This window comes from Salminus brasiliensis, chromosome 7, assembly GCF_030463535.1.
Source record: "Salminus brasiliensis chromosome 7, fSalBra1.hap2, whole genome shotgun sequence".
NCBI lineage: Eukaryota > Metazoa > Chordata > Actinopteri > Characiformes > Bryconidae > Salminus > Salminus brasiliensis.
Genome location: NC_132884.1, coordinates 17,500,893 through 17,521,028, shown reverse-complemented (window position 1 = coordinate 17,521,028; position 20,136 = coordinate 17,500,893). Strand labels below are relative to the sequence as shown.

General features: G+C 42.3%; 1 protein-coding gene across 4 annotated transcripts; it reads left to right on the top strand.

Annotated features, from left to right (window-relative positions):
- The first annotated feature begins 2,439 nt into the window (after window positions 1–2,439).
- brdt (bromodomain, testis-specific) lies at window positions 2,440–19,826 on the top strand. Of its 4 annotated transcripts, none has more exons than XM_072684038.1 (21): window positions 2,440–2,654; window positions 5,919–6,205; window positions 6,687–6,824; window positions 6,909–7,050; window positions 7,272–7,399; window positions 9,303–9,668; window positions 9,880–10,008; window positions 10,170–10,385; window positions 10,486–10,667; window positions 10,759–11,033; window positions 11,675–11,773; window positions 11,928–12,056; window positions 14,276–14,337; window positions 14,538–14,703; window positions 15,311–15,658; window positions 16,039–16,139; window positions 16,356–16,452; window positions 16,550–16,620; window positions 17,012–17,205; window positions 17,970–18,168; window positions 18,556–19,826. In XM_072684038.1, the coding sequence occupies exons 2-21, from the start codon at window positions 6,020–6,022 to the stop codon at window positions 18,622–18,624; spliced, it is 3,297 nt and encodes a 1,098-aa protein (XP_072540139.1). In that variant the 5' UTR covers window positions 2,440–2,654; window positions 5,919–6,019; the 3' UTR covers window positions 18,625–19,826. The 4 variants fall into 4 exon arrangements, with proteins under 4 accessions (XP_072540139.1, XP_072540138.1, XP_072540140.1 ...); XM_072684037.1 differs by having other exon boundaries at window positions 2,440–3,178; XM_072684039.1 differs by lacking the exon at window positions 2,440–2,654 and adding an exon at window positions 4,201–4,939.
- The last annotated feature ends 310 nt before the right edge of the window (window positions 19,827–20,136 follow it).

Genomic DNA, 20,136 nt, shown 5'->3' with positions numbered 1-20,136 from the left:
AAGAAAATTCTTTTTGGACTGATTGGAACCAGGATAAACTTGAGTATGTAGAAGGAATGAAAGGGTTCATGACCTGAAGCAATATCACATCATCTGTCAAACATGGTGGAGGAACTGTTATTGCATGGGCATGTGTGGCTCCTAATGGAACTGGGTCAATAGATGATGTGACTGTGGACAGAAGCAGCAGGATGAATTCTGTCTGCTCAGAATGCAAATGCAAATGCTGCAAAATTGATTGGATAGAGCTTCAAAGTACAGATGGATAATGACCCAAAACATACTGCTAAAGCAACCCTCAAAAAATGTGAGCCCTCAAGGCAAATAGGCAGACACCTGACCTCGACCCAACCAGCAGCAACTGAAGTGTCTAGAGTAAAGGCCTGCAAGCATCTCACGGGAGGAAACTCAGCATCCGATGAGTGATGGGCAGGTAATGTTCCAGATTTCACTGTCATTTACTTAAAAAGATTTGCATCCAAGTTTTAAATATTATTTACAATAGTGTTAGTCTGTCCAATTACTTTTGATCCAGTGAAAAGGAAAAAGGAGGGACTGTAAAAATAGCGGTCATTTCTAAGCAGCTATTTTTACTCATTTTAAATCTACTGAGGTGGTGTAGAGGCAAAATTACAAAAAATGTCACGGTCGAAATATTTGACTACACACACTCACATGCATGCACAATCATGTCTTGTGCACAGTCTATTTTATATTATGGATGTTAAAAATATCAAATCAAAGCCGCTTCAAATCACTCATCAAATGCACTCATCAAATCAAAGGCTGCAAATCCAATCACTCATCAGATGCTGAGTTTCCTCCCGTGAGATGCTTGCAGACCTTTACTTTAGACACTTCAGTTGCTGCTGCTTGGGTTGAGGTCAGGTGTCTGCCTATTTGCCTTGAGAGCTCTTGGGTTGCTTTAGCAGTATGTTTTGGGTCATTATCCATCTGTACTTTGAAGCTCCATCCAATGAATTTTGCAGCATTTGCATTTGATTCTGAGCAGCCAGTTTAGCTCTTAACTCTTCACACAGAATTCATCCTGCTGCTTCTGTCCACAGTCACATAACTTTTATCATTAATGTTTAAATAGTTCTGATCAGAGGAGGATGGGTCGGGTCCCCCTTGTGAGTCTTGGTTCCTCCCAAGGTTTCTTCCTCCAGCTCTGAGGGAGTTTTTCCTTGCCACTGTCGCCATTGGCTTTCTCACTGGGGGTCTTTAATTTCATGTCTTACGTTATTTCTTCTTTTTGTCTCTGTCTTTTACTAATTACTAATTATGTAAAGCTGCTTTGTGACGACAACAGTTGTAAAAAGCGCTATACAAATAAATCTGACACTTATTACACTTCAGAATTGCTTCTGAAGCAGTCGCATCATCAATAAACACTAGTGACCCAGTTCCATTGGGAGCCACACATGCCCATGCAATAACAGTTCCTCCACCATGTTTGACAGATGATGTGATATTGCTTCAGTCTTATCTGGCCTTCCTGTTCTTTGGTGTTATCACTGCTTTGCATCTTGAAGTAAACCCCTCTTTATCTACACTCATGTAGGTCTCTCTTAACCGTAGACTTTGCCAGTAATAAGCCTACCTTCTCAAGAAGGTTTCTGACTCGACCTGCTGTTATGAAGGTTTTTTTTTCAGCCTAATGATGGCCTCCTTCACTTGCATCGACACCTGTTTGGATCACACACTGAGACTTCCCCATAATCAGCTCCAGATCCTAATATGTCATAAAGTAATGAGGGAACCTGGCCATGCTGACCGCTTATCAGTTCTTGGCTAGTTACTTTTGAGCATGTGAAAATGAAAGGACTGCAAAAAATGAATGTCATTTGTTAAATGGTTAAACCCCTTGAATTCAAGCTGAAAGTCTACACTTTCAGTCTCATCTGGATTGCTTCATTGTAACCCCTTTGTGGTGGCGTACAGAGACACAGAAGTGTGTCACTGTCCAAATACTTACTCCACTCGATAATGGGGTCTGTTTTGGTGCAATATTATATATATATAGTATTTTTTTATTATTATTATTTGGGTTGGAAGGCCTCCAAATATGCTTGTATGAGATCATGTTTCTTTAGGAATTATAATATGCTAAATAATTTCCCATGCTCGGTGAGTCAATATTATATATTATATATTATTATATTATATAATGGGAAATTGTACAGCAATATTATAATATTTGCTGTACAATTTCCCATTATGCTGGACCAGCTGAACTGAGAGAGAGAGAGAGAGAGAGAGAGAGAGAGAGAGAGAGAGAGAGAGAGAGAGAGAGAGAGAGAGAGAGAGAGATTTGATGTGACGTCAATGAATCGTCAGTTCCTTTGCCAATCACTGCCGCTATGGCCCGCGCATGCGCGCTACGGTCTGTCTCCTCCCTCCCCAACCGTGTCCTTCTTGTCTTTGTGAGATTTTTGAAGCTGCTGAGGTGCACGATACCCGACACGGGCGAGAACGAGAAGCCTGGCGAAAAGATAACACCCATGGGGGGGAAAAAAAAGAGTAGAAATTTTAGAAGCAAAATAGCATTTAGACGACGAAACGAGCTGGTGACAGATGGAGAGAATGTTCTAGAAATGGTCATGTGATATGGAGAGACCAGTTATGTGGCGCTTTTGAAAAAATACTCTGACGTACGTCTTTGTTTTTGTAATGATTTTTGAGGTCGTGTTCCCAAAATATTTAACTTCAGCACACATTCCGAAGCACTTTTTTGGGGGGAAGGGACACTTTTAAAGTGTTTTATTGTGTTTGTTGTCGTACTATTTTCCCTTCGAGTGAAAAGAAAAGGAGAAATGAGAGCACGTGAAGGGAATTGGCCAATCGGAGTCCGCGCTCCGAGTAGAAGGGTATAAATAGCGAGCGGCTCGCAGTGAGAGCCGTTGGTCCGCCATTTGAAGACTCGCCTGCGTTGATATATATATATATTATTATTTTTATTTTTTTTTTGATAAATAGAGCATAGAAATAAAGCGAATCGTTTGATTTTAAGACTTTATTTTGAAATAGTTATCTAACGCAGACCTTCGGTATCCTGGGTGTAGAAACGTCAAGATCCTTCTTTGGCCGCCTTTTCCTGAAGAAGTTCTTCGGCACAGAAACGTCTGTCTCAGTGTCGGCAGTTTAAAACGTTCGTTGTTGTGCCAGAGACGGAAAGGTAAACCCCTGAGCTAGCTAATGTTGTTTGGCTAGCGATGCAAACGGGACTTGAGCGAGAGTCGGAGGGGGACTGTACTCATACGTGTTCACGCCTTTCTCGCTAGCTTACATGTGTTCGGGGGCGGGCGTGATGGCTAGCGCTACTACCTCCGCTAGCGAGGAGTGCCAGTGTGGAAGCTAAACTGGGACGTATTGGCTGCGGACCAATCTGAGGACTTGCGTTCTATCTAGGCTGTCTGGCAAATGCGTCAAGTACGGCAGAGACCTGCTAGTGCCCTTAAGAGGCTGCAGCGTTATAGGAAGGGGGTTTCTGTAATGTTTAACACGGGTTATTTGACAGCGTGGTAACGTCGTGTTTAAATGGCTTATTATTTTACATACACTCGGTATCTAGTTAATGGAGGACAAGCGAACCGGGCAGCGTTGGTGCTTTCTGCTCACACTACCCGGCTTGGCCTAGTGTAGGAGCGTAGCGCAGCGCGCAAGTATACAAATGGGGACGCAGCCATTAATGTTGTCTACGCCGCCCGCCATTTTGTTGCTTAGGTTTAGTGGGCACGTCAATTTTTTTCGGCTAAACGAAGTCACCAATGGCTTCTTTCAGCATTTTAACTCTCGCCAAATGTGAATGTAGTAACGTGACGAAATTCGCTTCGGTTACTGTTTTAAGTGAGGGGTTTTCTGAGCTTGTTTTTCCACCGGCTGTGTTCTAATCCGTGTGGGTCGGTTGCATCATACAGCCAGAGATCACGAGGTTTATGTAACCTCGACGTGTTGTGGTTTTTCGAAGCACAACACTAAAAACGAAAGGTGTCATTAATTTAACATAGCTAGCTACATATTTAATGAGAAATGTTCAGAATTGACAGCTAGTTAATTATCCAGCCATCCCCGACTCCGCTCATTTGAAGATCAACAGTAGCTAACTTGAAAATAAGCCTCCATGTGGTGTGACGACAGCTCGGTCATCCTCTGTTATTTAGGGAGGGAGGGAGGGAGGGAGGGGAGGGGGATTGAACGGTGCCCCTGAAGTATCAAGGTAGAAAATTAGCTTTATTTAGGGACTTGAAACAGTCACTCGGTTTATTTTTTTTTTATTATTATTATTTTTTTTTTTTTTGAAGCAACACGTTCTTCATTTATTAAATTGAGGGAACGGAATGTTAAATCGAGAAAATAATTGATTAAATCGAGGGAACGTTTCAGAGCTCTAAACACGTTTCTACCCTGGTATACTTATCTAATCTAGGGGGCCCCTAAAACTGAATGTTGTCAAAGTAGCTAGCTAGTGTCTTCAGTCTCCCTTGTGTAGTGCTGTCCAAATCGCATGCGAATATGTGAAATCAGCAGGAAATATCTGTAAAATCCGCAACTTTTTAATTTGTTTTTAGAGTTTTGTATCCAAATGTACTTCCTAGAAAATAAAACTTCAATTTGCCACTTCTGTTTCTTTTTCTTTGGAGTCCCAAAGGACTTTTTGTCGCTTTCTAATAAAAACCTCTAATTCCACTGCGATCAATGTAAGCTCAAATTCAACTGTGTAGTTTTCAGCTTTCAGCCTTCCTCACTACATCAGTCCATTTTCCTTAACTGCTGATTTAGATTTGTCAAGGCTTTTTTTTTTGATTGTTTTGTAGTGTATTTTGTAAAGTGTTGAATAAAAGATCATAGAAAAGATCTGTATTTGTAATGTAACCTTTCCTTCTAAACTGGATTTGAGCCAATCTTTACCAGAAGACCTCTTGTGAAGTAGTCTGGGGTAAGTGGCCAGGAGTAGATAAGTTGCGGAGCTGGTCCAAAGGGTAACAAATGGATTTGTGTGATTCGGACCTGCACTGGTGGTTTAAAGGGATCTTTTTACTTGTTTGACACAAGGGTATAATGGGACTTCTCCTGTCCTTCCACTTGTATTAAGCGTGAATGTAAACAGGTCTTGGTCAACCAGCCCTGTGCTAGTGGACCACTAAAGCTGAAAGAAGGCTAAATAAAGAACTGCTATTTGGTTTTTTAAAATGATCCTTTTGAGCTGTTCCCCCCCCCCCCCCCCCTCTTTTCCGTCCCTAGTGCTGCACTTCGGTTATGTCAGATCAGTTGTGAGAGTAGTTTATATGGTAAAATTAGTGTAAATTTAATATCAGTGTTGGCAAAGGATGTGAGACCTTTATTTTTTGGCCATCACAGAGCCTGAAACTAATTTTAATATGTTTATCAACACCAAGACAGAAGAACCATTGCAGAAAACCCCCTTTAGGCAGCAGGCAGCAGGTGGCAGTGCTAACCATGAATTGGGCTCTGCTTTAGGCAGGTTTTATTACAAAATAAGTATCTGTACTTTTCCTTGGGCTCTGGTTGCACGTCAATTTTTTTTAACAAAGGTCAAGTAAACCTTTACTATGCTAACTTTGAATTGTGTGAAGATGGCTTACAAAGCAAAGGTGTACTATTCTGTAGCATTGTTTTTTTTGTATGTGTGATTAAGTAGTTTTGAGCCATGTATCCATCTTATTATTCTACTCCTGCATCGGTCTGCTTAGTCTGGTTCAAATTCAGTCACTAAAGCTAAATAAATCCTGACCAATCTCTGTCTGCACTTTGTTTTTCTTTGTATGAATAGTAGAGTGGGACTGGTCAAACTAGTTGCTGCAGGTTTTGCTCTTTATCTCTGTACAGTTTTTTGCAGCTACATGGTCTTGGGCTGTGTCCTATGACTGTGCTCAAACTGCTTTTCCTGTTCACAGTGCGGCACAAGCAGAGGATGTGTAATGAGCCCTGAGCTGCCCAGACGTAGCTTCCGAAATCCTCCTCTCTGCGCCTATCGCACTTTGGAGCACGCTCAACCATGTCTGACATGATTCTCACCACGAAGGGGAACCCCCCTCCCCCAGAGTATAGGAACCCGAAAAAGCCGGGTCGGCTCACTAACCAGCTGCAGTACATCGAGAAGGTGGTGATCAGAGCTCTCTGGAGGCATCACTTCTCCTGGCCCTTCAGACAGCCTGTGGATGCTGTTCAACTCAACCTGCCTGTGAGTCTAATGAATTCATGTACTGGGCTGGAGAGCCTAACTGTGCTGTAAAGGTGATGAGCAGTAACTAATCTAACCATGAGATTGACCCTAACACTAAACAACTAAAGAATGTAGCATTTAGACAAGCGTGTTGTAGGTGTGCTGGACCATCAAGGTCCGTAAACTAATTTTACTTGCAGCTTTATTGACCAGTATAGTGATTTTTGTAGTTATTGTTTCTTATAGGACTGCTTGGTGTTTTAGCTGCACTAATACTGCAAAGATCGTTAACTGATCAGCCATGTAAAAGTAAAAGCTATCCCCCACTAAAGGTGATATGTTTATCCGAATAAAGAGCGAATTGTGCTGCCAAAATACGTTTCTGGCCGCACAAATCTTTCTGTTTGTTTTTCATTTCACTGTTATGAAATTTAAGTCACAGAGCTGCTGTTCTTGTGCGCATTTCTTCTGAGTCAGTGTTTTCTGGTTTTGATTTCAGGATTATTATACAATCATTAAAAACCCAATGGACTTGAACACCATCAAAAAGCGTCTTGAGAATAATTACTACTGGAAGGCAATGGAGTGTATTGAAGACTTCAACACAATGTTCACAAATTGCTATGTGTACAATCGGGTGAGAACTCTGGTGATAACTGTCAAAAGCAGTCTCGTACTCTTGTTTAAAAATAGACAAAATCGTAATGTTTGTTTTCTTTAGTCAGGAGACGATATTGTATTGATGGCTCAAGCGCTTGAGAAGCTGTTCCTGGAGAAAGTGTCTGAGATGCCTCAGGATGAGTGTGAGATCACTGCAGTCACCAACAAGGCACCCCTGAAAGGAAGGAGGAAGACAGCTGCAGGTATGCCATCGGATATGACTGTAGGCTGGTTGGATTTGCAGGCCCTAAGCCAATGTTAAGCCTAAGCTTAGACTTAATAGGATTTTTGTCATGGTGAAATCTCCTCAGCATTACAGTTTATTGTAAGAGTAGCCTTAATCCATGGTAATAAAAACAAACTATTTGCAAAGTGCACAGAAGATGCTTCTCTTATTGTATGTGTGTTTGAATGTGTATAACAGGACTAGGGAAAATGAGGCCGCAGTCTCCTGTATCTGAAGTGGTCTTCCAACAAACCGTAACAGTCATCCCTTCGGAAGCTCTCCATACCATCCCATCCGCTCCTCTGTCTGTTCAGCTTGAAGCTCAGGTAAGTCACTCTTACACAACACATTCTGACATGGCATCCTGAGATGCAAAATTATCGTAAACTGCATTGTGTTAATTACAAACAGGATTCCAAAAAAGTTGGGGCACTAAACAAATTGTGAATAAAAACTGAATGCAATGATGTGGAGATGGCAAATGTCAATATTTTATTCGTAATAGAACATAGATGACAGATCAAAAGTTTAATCTGAGTAAATGTAACATTTTAAAGGAGAAATATGTTGATTCAAAATTTCATGGCATCAACAAATCCCAAAAAAGTTGGGACAAGTAGCAATAAGTGTCTGGAAAAAGGAAATTGAGCATATAACGAACAGCTGGAAGACCAATTAACACTAATTAGGTCAATTGACAACATGATTGGGTATAAAAAGAGCTTCTCAGAGTGTCAGTGTCTCTCTGAAGCCAAGATGGTAAGAGGATCACCAATTCTACCATTGTTGCGCAGAAAGATAGTGCAGCAATAGCAGAATGGTGTTACCCAGCGTAAAATAGCAAAGACTTTTAAGTTATCATCATCAACCGTGCTTAACATCATCAAAAGATTCAGAGAATCTGGAACAATCGCTGTGCGTAAGGGTCAAGGCCGTAAAACTCTGAGGTGCAGTGACATTTAAGGGCCCGGAGATCACGAGCATCCAGTAAACAGGAATGCCACTGTCAAGGAAATAACAGAATGGGCTCAGGAATACTTCCAGAAATCATTGTCAGTGAACACAATCCACCGTGCCATCCGCCGTTGCCAGCTGAAATTCTACAGTGCAAAGAGGAAGCCATTTCTAAGCAAGCTCCACAAGCTCAGACGTTTGCACTGGGCCAGGGGTCTTTTAAAATGGAGTGTGGCAAAATGGAAGACTGTTCTGTGGTCAGATGAGTCACGATTTGAAGTCCTTATGGAACACTGGGACGCCATGTCATCCGGACCAGAGAGGACAAGGAGAACCCAAGTTGTTATCAACGCTCCGTTCAGAAACCTGCATCACTGATGGTATGGGGTTGCATGAGTGCTTGTGGCATGGGCAGCTTGCATGTCTGGAAAGGCCCCATTAATGCAGAGAACCATGTTCAGGTTCTAGAACAACATATGCTCCCATCTAGACGTCATCTCTTTCAGGGAAGACCCTGCATTTTTCAACAAGATAATGCCAGACCACATTCTGCAGCAATCACAACATCATGGCTACGTAGGAGAAGGATCCGGGTATTGAAATGGCCAGCCTGCAGTCCAATTCTTTCACCTATGGAGAACATTTGGCTCATCATAAAGAGGAAGGTGCGACAAAGAAGGCCCAAGACGATTGAACAGTTAGAGGCCTGTATTAGACATGAATGGGAGAGCATTCCTATTTCTAAACTTGAGAAACTGGTCTCTGACGTCTGTTGAGTGTTGTAAGAAGAAGGGGGGGGATGCCACACAGTGGTAAAAATGGCCTTGTCCCAACTTTTGTTGACCCCATGAAATTTTGAATCAACATATTTCTCCTTTAAAATGTTACATTTACTCAGATTAAACTTTTGATCTGTCATCTATGTTCTATTATGAATAAAATATTGAAATTTGCCATCTCCACATCATTGCATTCAGTTTTTATTCACAATTTGTTTAGTGTCCCAACTTTTTTGGAATCCGGTTTGTATGTCATATAATGCAAATGGATTGTTTGAAACTATAGGCCAGTCAGGTGAACTAATATCAGCACATTTGTAAGGTCATACATCACCATCCTAGCTCTAAAATTGTTCTCCATTCAAATTGTTGTTCAAAATATTGAGAATAGCAAATCATGAGCCCGTTATCAATAGTGCGCCAAGTGCATCTTTACAGCCCTGCAATATAAATGAAGTATTTGAGACGGTCATTAATTTTCAACTCTTTCCTTCAGTTGAAAAAGGGCGTGAAAAGAAAAGCAGACACCACAACCCCCACCGCATCCACCATCACAAGCAGCGAGTCGTCGCCATGCGTCACAGAACAAAAGGTCCTGAAGTTGTTCTCCCGGCGAGGAAGTGGCAGGCCCATCAAACCACCCCGCAAAGACCTGCCTGATTCCCCCCAGCAGCACCAGGTGGGCCGCAAGGTCAAACTCTCAGAAAGACTCAAGTACTGCAATGGCATTCTAAAGGAGCTATTCGCCAAGAAACACGCAATGTATGCGTGGCCCTTCTACAAACCTGTGGACGCTGCAGGACTCGGCCTTCATGACTATCATGACATCATCCATGAACCCATGGACTTGAGCACCATCAAAGTAAGATTTAGATTTTTGAGCTCAGGTAATGGGGCAGTTTTTTAAATGTGCATTAAGTCTAGCCCCCCCCCCCCCATTTCCCCTTTGGTTTTGCCTGATTCCTATGCATGGATAGTTAGAAATCTGACAGAGACGGACAGGTTTCTAGGTGTAGTTTTAGGTATTGTTGGCAGTGTTCTAGACTAATTGCTGACATTTTTCTCCCCTTTAGAAAAAAATGGACACCCGGGAATATGCAGACGCATCACAGTTTGCAGCAGACATTCGGCTCATGTTCTCAAATTGTTACAAGTACAACCCCCCTACCCATGAGGTCGTGGCTATGGCCAGGAAACTCCAGGTGTGTGCTGGCTGTGCACAGTCTAAGACAATACAGCTTCTATTATACATATCACATGGAATTAAGCAGTGAGTGTTAAAGTGAAGGCTTCAGTCATGCCTGTTCCTGATGTTCGTAGTGGGGGAGTTTTCTGACAGTGAATGTCGGTCTCCTCTGCTCAGGACGTTTTTGAGTCGCGCTTTGCCAAGATCCCAGATGAGCCGAGGGCTTTGGGTCAAGGCCAGGTCCCTGTGCCCAAGAGGGGGAAGAAGGAAAGAGCAGACAGTCCATCCAGCTCTGACAGCAGCGACACGGAGTCCTCCATGTCGGAAAGCTCATCTGATTCAGATGAAGATGAAGAGGAGAGAGCACAACGCCTGGCAAATTTGGAGGAGCAGGTTGTGAATAAAAAAATAATTATATTTTGTTTGTTTGGTTTTTTCAATTACTTATTTTTTACTTTTGAAAATAATGATTGTTCTTCCATCTGTGACGCAGCTGAAAGCGGTGCGGGAACAGCTGCAGTTACTGACCCAAACACCTCTACTGAAGCCGAAGAAGAAAGAGAAATCTAAAAAGGAGAAGAAGAAGAAAAAAGAAAAGAGAAAGGGTGCTGAAATGAGGAAAGCAGTTCCAGCGAAAGTGCCAAAGAAGGCCAGCAGCAGCAGCAAGTCATCAGGGTGGGAAAATGCACTCAAATATACCTAGGCTTACACACTTGGTCTGCACAGATTTTGTTACTAGTCTAAACACAAACTTTGCTGTCATCAGGCGAAATAAAGATGGATGGTACGAGTGTGAGGAGGAAGCACCTGCTCTGCCCATGTCCTATGAAGACAAGCGGCGCTTGAGTCTGGACATCAACAGGCTCCCTGGTGACAAACTGGGCAAAGTGGTGAACATCATCAAAGCTAGAGAGCCTGCGCTTAGAGACACAGATCCTGAGGAGATTGAGATTGACTTTGAGGCACTCAAGCCCTCTACGCTCCACGCGCTGCAGAGCTTCGTCATGACCTGCCTCAGGAAGAGGCCAAAGAAGCCTGTCCGTGAGTAGAGTACGGGTCAAGACCCGAATTGATCTACTCCCTGTCCACTTAATCGAGCAAATCATACCCATTTCTACTTGCTGGTCATTTGAGGTCCCCCTACCTTTACAGGTCCGCTATAAAGTAGCTGGACAATTGCAGACTCCAGAGCTGTAGATCTGGTGTAGGCCACACTTGATTTGCCATTAGTCAGTTTCTGAATGTTGGCCAGACCAGATAATAAAAAGTAACACCAACATTGTAGTGGCATAGTAATGCGCTTGACATTGCTATGGGTGATGTTTACACATGGCACTGTCACTGCTAGGTCCACCAACCCAAAACATCCAGCCCAGAGTTACTGATCAGAAATTGATTGTTCTTGAATGTGAATGTTCTTCAAACCTAGAACCTTGAATTTGAATCCAGTTTCCAGTTCCGGACTTGGAGATCCTTAGTAGGCCAATCAATTACATCAGCTGTTCTTTTCGTTTCCAGTGATTACAAAAACAGGACTGGAAACTGGATTCAGGGTCTAGAGGCTAGCTAGAACATCAACATGTGGACTTAAGTCTCTAATTGTACCCCTGGAATATGAAGCTACAAGATGGAGGGGTTGATTAATGATATTATTCACACTTGTATCTTATGGTCTGTTGTAGTGAAAAATCCCCAAAAGCTCAAACCAGAGAAGATGAAGGAGACAGAGAAACACAATGCTGTTGATGAGCCGAGCTCGACCAAGACCTACAAGGCCAAAAGTAAGCATGTCCGCTCGCTTTTTATAAAACAAGCAAAGGCTTGGTAGTAGTAGTAGGTACATTTCAGTTGACGACAACATAATTTTGTGTTCATTGGATGAACTATTTCTGTCACTGTGGCTCACCTGCTGGTGTGTGTTGTTCCCCGGTGCAGGTGAGGCAGCAGAGCCAAAGGATTTGACACGGCCTTCCCGCCTCAGCGACAGCAGCAGCACCTCTGACTCCAGCTCAGACAGCAGTAGTACTGACTCTAGCTCTTCTGATAGCAGTGACTCTGACTCAGGTTAGCTGATCTACACAAGCACTCTCTCTCTTTCCCACCTTTCTACCTATTTAACCCTCTATGGGGCAAGGCTGAAATCACCCCCTTGCCCTTTCCCACTGGTAGAATACAAAGGGGAATACAAAACAAACAGGAGACAAAGTGTTTAATTTTGCTTGGACATGCCATCGTCCCCATTTGTAGAGCCATGTCACTTTAACACCTACTGGAACACCAGATACTTGAAATCAATTCAGTTCAATCGACTTTTAAAAATTTTTGGTTTGCATATTGTTAACTGGGTGTAAGCTTTTTTTTTTTCCCCTTTATATATTTTGTGCACTTTTCCTTCCAAATGAGAGAACAAGTCTTGTCACGCTCTCTCTTCAGTTTGTTAGGTGCTATTTATTATTATTATTATTATTATTATTATTATTAAGATTATTTTTTGTTGTTCCTTGATATTGATAAGTTTGTTCACGTTTCATCATAATCACTTATTTATGTCTGTTGGCATTTTAAAACTGTGCTGTAGTCTGATTTGAAGCCAGCTAGAGCTCAATGTGGGGAGATGCCCAACACCCTATATCCATTCCATGTTTCAGAACTACATGTAATCACATGATGTAGCCAAAAGGCCCCAGCACTGAATTTAAACTTTTAGGTTATATATGATTTCTACTACTATGTGTAATTAATGTATTTATATATAAAAGAAAAAGGAAAAGCACATGCAAAAAAAGAAGATATAAGCAAGCTACTTGCTCATTCTTGCTACATACCAAAAACTGTCCCATTTATACACAACCTGGCTTAGTGTGAAGAGCCCTGAGAAATCCCTCACCATTGAGTCCTCAGTACAAACATGTAGTCAGGACAGCACAACTGGAACCTTTTGAGGAATGTGCTTTTAGCCTTTTTGAGATTGTAGCTGGTTCTCATTTGAAACTACTGCACTAGCTCATTACTGTGTGATTCTCTTGTTGCATTGATTCCGATTGTGATTTCACCCTTTGTACATATGCAATAGTTATTTGTAAAGTCATATATGTAACAGATGGTAATCTTTCTATTTAGAATGTATCAACATACACCACAATGTTGTATGCTCGGTACTGACCAGATTGTAAACCAAGTTGGCATGGGTATAGTAGGACCAAACAAAGCTTTGTTGTAGGAGGCAGCCATCTGTCCTGCTTAACGCCACTGCATTTTTTCTTTTGTAGCTTTTGTGCACATTTTATTTACCTACACCGGTATAAATTTATATCTATTCAGTTGGTCTTGGTGTTCGACACCTGGAGGTTGAAATAAAACTCATTTTCCTAGACGACTGTTGTACAGTTTAAGATTAGTGGTGTGGTTTTTTTTGTCTTTTATTTTGCCATCACATATTGCTTGCACTTTCACTCACCATTACATTTCACATTTACACATTAGTGGTCAGAAGTCATGCACATTTTATAAGCTTGGAAAAAGCACATGTCTGGAATGCAAAATGGAAAAAGCAAAGCCATTGTTTCTTTTTGTTCAGTGAAATTCTTCTACTTCTTGAAATCTTTAGTGCCGTAGTCTTGTATCTGTGTTTAGCATGCTTGTTTTACATGTATTGTACTGTATATTCTGCCTCTGTAGCCATTGTAAAGACCTGTACAGTAGCTTATACAGGGGTCACCAATCTGTAGAGATTGTAGAGAATTCGTTTCGACCAAGCAAGAGCACACTTCACATAACTAAGCAGTCGCTTGAAGACTTGAGCTCGAGTTGGAACAAGTGGAATCAGTCGTGCTCCTGCAGTCATACTGGCCCATTGCAGATAAAATTGGTGGCCCCTGCGCTATATAGTGTATTGTTGTACATTTCTGTGTATTGTCGGTGTCACACACAAGCCTTGGATCTCCATTTTTGACGTTTCCTACTTTTTGAGATCGTTTCAATCTGGCGGCAGTTCTTTACATTGTGTCAATTTCATGGTAAATGGATGGACCAGTAGAAATGATCCAAAATGGCTAAAATATTTTTACTGACTTCCATTGAAAGTTAAAAATACTTTTATTTTTATGACTTCTTTATTCTTGTATTTATTTTTTTTTTTCCTTTTTTTGGAGATGCAATGTTTTTGCGTGACCGTGACGATATGTAGCTGATTTGTCAGCTAGATCACAATGTTGATACTCGGTCCTGAGCTAAGCCCTTCCCTCTGCTCTGGCTGAATAACGAGCATTATGCGTGTCTTACAGAGCAGAAAGCTAAGAAGAAGCAAAACAAAGCCCCTGGTCGTGGCAACAAAAGTAAAAACAAGGTAATGGGAGAAATGGCCTAATTCAAGTTCAGTTTTCATTTCATTATTTTTATTTAATAAGGTTCCAAACGTATAGATGAAGTGGCCCCCTTATAGCTTGGTGCCACATTTTCCTATGCATGGAGCATTTCACTTCACGCTATTCTAAGTGAATTTGGAGTGAAACGTAGCCCCGTTGTTCCCCCTCCTTCCACAATCAGGCATCGAAGCGGAGTGGCCCCCAAGAGCTGAAGGAACCTTGCCGGACACGGCTTTCTTCCGGGCAGCCCATGCCTTCGGCAGCAGACTCCAAAGAGCTGTCTGCACAGACGGAAACGGAGCAGGTCATCAAGCCACCTGCTGTGGAGGCTATGCCAGCACCGCCAGGTTAGGCGCACTGCACCTGCTCACCTTTTGATTTACAGTGGTCGCCAACCTTGATCCTGGAGCTCCAGCCCTGATCACAAACAAGTTCCCAGTGAGCTGGATAATTGGATTGTCCAATCGAACGTTCCTCACCTGTGCTGAAATACAGCAGTAATCCAGCTAGTTATGGTCTTCAGAGGTCGTTGATTAGCAGGTTGGGTGAAACTTTGGTTGGAAATGCAGGAAGATGGATCTCCAGGAGGTTTGGTGACCACCACAAAAATGAGGTGAATCGATTAGATAGCTTCTACCTCAAAGCTGAAGACTTCAATCTTTACCTTGATTTTTTTTTTTTTTTTCCAAGAATTGTGGAAGGCATTTTACTGTAGGATTTGCAGTATACTGGATACCTTTTGATCCTTTTGAAAATGGGCATTGTCCAGTTGGCATACCCGGTCCAGCCGTGCTTTTCATCATTCGACAGGCCCAAATTTGGGCTAACGTTACCCGGCTATGCAAGAACCCCAGCTTTCGGAAATACCCCTTTATTTTTGTTCCATACGCCCCCCCAGGGATTAACTGTAATGTATTTTCTGTTAAACCTCCTCCACAACCCTTTCCTCCTCAGCCCTGCACAGCCGGCTGCCTCCTCAACCTTCCAGACCCAGTGCCAAAGCGGCTCCTCTGATTCGGAAAACCTGGACAGCCCCCTTACTTCCCCTTACTGTGCCTTCAGAACAGGGCCCCCATCTTCCTCCTCCTGCCCCCTCCCCCTCCAGCCTCATTACAGGGCCGCCCAAAAGCTCCCCACCCACTGTCTGCCCGCATCCATCTGCTTCCCCCAGTACGCCCAAAAGTGCGGTAGATCCCTTGTCCACATGCACATCCCCGGGCCCCCCTCATCCTGTCCCGCAGGAGCCCTGGGCCGCCCTCCCTCCTGCCTCAGAGAAGCCTCTGCTGAAGGCTCAGCAGGAAGGTAAGAGGTTGCTCTGAATTCGCCGTAATCGCCGCCCACTGTTTTCACTCATCTTATTCTCCTGTGGTCCTCAAACGTCCCAGTGAGATCGATTAGCTTTGCATGCGGCGCCTGTCTTTCGCCTTGGTTCTTCTGGTAGCTAGGCATTGTCTTTTGTGTTGTGTTAGTGGATGGATGCATGTATTTATGTATCTATGAGAGATTTTATTTGGTTTGCTTTGCAGTTTTATTGATTGAGTTGGTTGGTTGGTTATTTATTTAGCCTTTCTTATGAGCTCAGTGCTGTGCTCTCACCTTATCTCCCATATCCTTATGTTTGTTTAAGATGGCGTAATATAAATATCTTGATGCAGTTGCTTTTTTTTTTTTTGGTGGTTCAGGATTCCCTGTCCTTCTTTCTCCACTCACCTCTCCTCCTGGACTGCCCCCCACGAACCCAGCCCCATCTGCTGCAAAATCACAGCTCATCACCAAGAATGAGGTAGATTCTTTTTTTTCCCTTTTCTCCAACTTCACAAGCTGTACTGCTCTGCAAAAAAAAAAAATGCTGTGTTTTAAGATGGAGTTGATTTGCATACATATCTCAGAAGTAGCTGCTGTAATAGGGCGTGTGTGGTGAATTTATGCTGAGACTGGACTCAGCTGTGGAACAGCTTCCACTCCCCTGAAAATATAAATACCCCCCCCCCCTTTGCAGCAGTGTCCAGGGCTGTCCCCCCTGATCCATGTTCGGGAAGAGGAGGGAGATCCAGGCGCAGTGAAGGAGTCCTCCACTCAGCTGCACAAAACGCCTGGTCAGCATTTCTTCTGCAGGAGTTTTCCTTCTAGCCCTCATTTGTAACTAGAACTTTTCTCAATGGGCACCTTTGTCCTCTTACACACTTTACACAGGCACCAAGGTGGCAGAAGGAAGCGAACTCTGCAAATCGAGCCACGATGTCAAATCCAGTGCTCCTAAAACGGTATCTCTGGATTTTCTACCCTGTTGTCTTAGTTGTGTTTAGTGCAGAGATATTAACCCCTAACTTTTAATGTGCTTATTACGATATGAGTTACCAATTTGCAATGTAAAAAAAACGTAATTTTATGATAAAGGATCATTAAATGTTAAATGGTTTACTCAAAACCTTTTTATTCAGTGTTCAGGTACTAGAGCCTGTACAAGCATAAAGACGTCCTCAAGTTTGTAGTCCTTGTTAGTCATTTCAATATCAGCTCAATAATAATTCCGTTTCCTTTTTCATCAGCAACATCTTGTGCAGTTTGCATTAAATATTCTTATTCTATATTGGTACTGCAGAATCAGGATTACTGGAAATTCTGCTCTACAAAACTTTCTCTTTTCTTCTGCAGGAGATTGTTCTGAAGAATGCAGACTCGTGGGCAAGCCTGGGCAAGATGGCCACTCTCACTCCCTCCACCATCCGGTCGTCCAAGGAGAGTTTCCAGCAATTCCGCAAGGTTGCCATGGAGAAGGAGGAGCGAGAGAGGGCCCGGAAACTCCAGTTTGAAGTGGGCAAAGAGAGGAGCACCTCAGACAAAAGCAGGTGGGATGGGACAGCTAGCTTAACTTGCCTTTTAATTAGACTCGAACTTGATGGGCTTAAAATATCAAAATTTTACCTTTTAAAGAAATGGGTCTGAAATAATTTGGCTTGGACTGCATGCCATTTCTAAGTAAATGACTTGTGTGGTGGAATTCAACATTGTAGGAACAGATCAGTACAGTTCTATGGCCTCAACACATTATGGTATTTGACAATACCATGGGTCAAATGTACCCAATGCCCTCAGTTGCATTTTGAAAAATGTGGAAGAGTATCCGGAGCAGATTAGCAAGATTAGCTAATTTTCCACAGTTTGAGAGGCAGGTATTCTGATTGGATATGCATTATATATAAGTAAGAGTTTAGTTCAGTTAGACTCATTATGTGAGCTTTGGATATGAGCTAAAGTTGGGCTAGATGCCTTCTGGCTGGGTTTTTTTTTTTCTTCGACCCCCCCCCCCCCTTCTTTTTTTTTTATTTATATATCATTTTTAAAGTAGTGGGTCTTGAGCTAATGCTGATCTTGTGTGTGAATTCAAATTGCTAGCCCCCAGGAGAAATGACCCTTCACATGTTACAATCTGCTCTTTAGCGGAACTCTGGTAGAAGGATTGATTTCAGTTTTATTTCTGCTCATGTGTTCTTAATTTCGCTGCCACACCACACTCTGAGCCCTCTGGCTTCTATAGTAAATGGTGGTGTAATGGCTAGCTCAGCAGTGTCATATGAATGTACTGATGGTGTGGATTTTCAATTATTTATAGCCTGACGCAGCAGCTCGCAAAGTCAAAGCTGGAGAGCCTTGCTCCAAAGCCGGAAGTGGAGTCTGCAGAGCTTCCTCTGATGGCAGCTATCTTGGACCCCCCCAAAACCCCAGAGTCTCCCACTCCTGCTCAATGCTCTGTGGACCGCGATAGAGAAATGGCCCGCAAGAGAGAGCAGGAGCGACGCAGGCGAGAAGCTGTAAGTTACAATTGTGTGTTTGTTTGTTTTTTATTTGATTTTAAGCAGCGATATTTTAATAGAATCTTAATTGTACAGCAGCCATGCTCTGAATGTACATGGCCTGATTGGTTAGTTGAAAAGCACTGTATCTGTGTCATACTTTGACCACCAGCTGCTAAAATCTGTTTCAGCAGTGTTTTGTTTTTTGTTTAGTTTTTTTACCGTGTACTTGTTTTTCACTGATCACCAGTTGCTAACAGGAATGGCTGCTTTACTTCAGAAATGCACAATCCTGGTGTAGATATGTGACCCCCTGAGTAAAACAATGCTTGTAAACTTACCTTGAGTGTTTTTGTTGGTTGCTCACTGATGTTCACTGACTCTCGTCCGACCTTTTCTCTTTAGATGTCTGGAATCATTGATATGACCATGCAGAGTGACATTATGGCGACCTTCGAGAAGAACCTGGACTGAGATTGCTGTAAAATAATAAAAGAATATTTGGTATTTAAGGGGTGGGAAGCTACTCATTGTGAACATAGTAGCTGGTGTCCTCTCCTCTTCCTGACGTGTTCAATGAGTCCTGGCGACTGAAACGGGTTTAAAGTGCTTCACTAGAGGCAAAAATCGTACAATATGGTAACCTCATTTTACTTTAGCACGTTTATACTGAAGTGGCTCTTGACGAATACAGAAAACGATAGTACTGTAAAGTGTAGGATGTAAGTGGAGCTAGATTCACTTTTTTTTTTTTTTCTTCTTCTTCTTTCTTCGGGTTCTGGTTCTGACTCTGGTCTGAAATGCACATGTTTTGCTGCTTAATTTGTGAAGGGCATGTTGAAACCGAAGCTACTACGAAGGAGAATGACCGTTGCATCATATATACTTCATACATTATATTTCCATCTTTTACATGCTGTAATTTTGTTTTTTCTACTTTTGTACTTCTGGCTTTTGTTATATTCATATCATTTTGGCACATTCCATGAATGTCACCTGTAGGATGTAGGTGGTCGTCTTGCACTAGGTGTTTGCAGAACTGTAAAGACTGCTTCTGTGTACAGCTTTCGATCTCTTGTCATATTACCCTTCATAGAGTGATTTACACAGAAAAGCTGTTTCAGTTTACTGATTTATTTTTTTTTTTGTCTTATTTATCAATGTTTGTTTTTCTGTAGCACCAGTACTGTGTATATTGATGTAATATCTGCATTTCTATTAAGTAATATAATTATTTGTTAATCAGAGGACAGATATTATAGTTTTGCCAAATGTCAGTTTTTTCTATGAATGCAGATTGTTTAGGTGGAGAATAAGTTTTCTTTTCTTGTCTGCTTACATCTTGGAAGAACAGTGCCATTACATTGTAAATTTGTCTGGGGACAGTGGGGTGCCTGAACTTGTGCAACTTCTCCTGGCCAGCGCTGAGCTTTACTCAGGCCCTGTGGCTGGGCTCGGAGGACGCAGTGCAGCACTGAACATGTCATGGTCAATCCTGCAGTGCTTTTCCTTCTGCACTCACTCTCACACATATACACACACACACGCACACACATGCAACGCACTTCACCACGCAAGCACTTTACTCTCCCAATGGAACCAAGGGAAAAAAGACTGTGTTATTTGAAAATTAAGCTAAATCAACAAATAAATAAAAAACGATATTTTCATTTAAATGTTTGTTTTGTGTTTATTTTAGTTGATATAGTTGAACAGTAATTAACAGGCTACAGTCTTATTTACAATCTACAGTTTTACTTTGATGCCTAGCCGCTTAGTGTCATTACTCACGGTTTCATTTCTGACTGGTTGCTGCATCATACTCGTGCCGAGAGGAGGAGATTAGCATTGATTGATGAACTGTGAGAAACCGATCAAGTAGTTTCGTTCCCACCCATCTAAAGTTAGACATTATCCAGGGGATCTACACAACTGTAATGATTGGAGAGATGGAGAGAGACTGCAAGTTTGCGTGTTTTGTTTATT

Coding starts and splice junctions, on each gene's coding strand:
- brdt (XM_072684038.1), top strand. CDS start 6,020: ATGTCTGACATGATTCTCACCACGAAGGGGAACCCCCCTCCCCCAGAG. Junction 10,668..10,758: donor AGCAGCAGCAAGTCATCAGG/GTGGGAAAATGC, acceptor TGCTGTCATCAG/GCGAAATAAAGATGGATGGT. Junction 17,206..17,969: donor AGCACCTCAGACAAAAGCAG/GTGGGATGGGAC, acceptor AATTATTTATAG/CCTGACGCAGCAGCTCGCAA.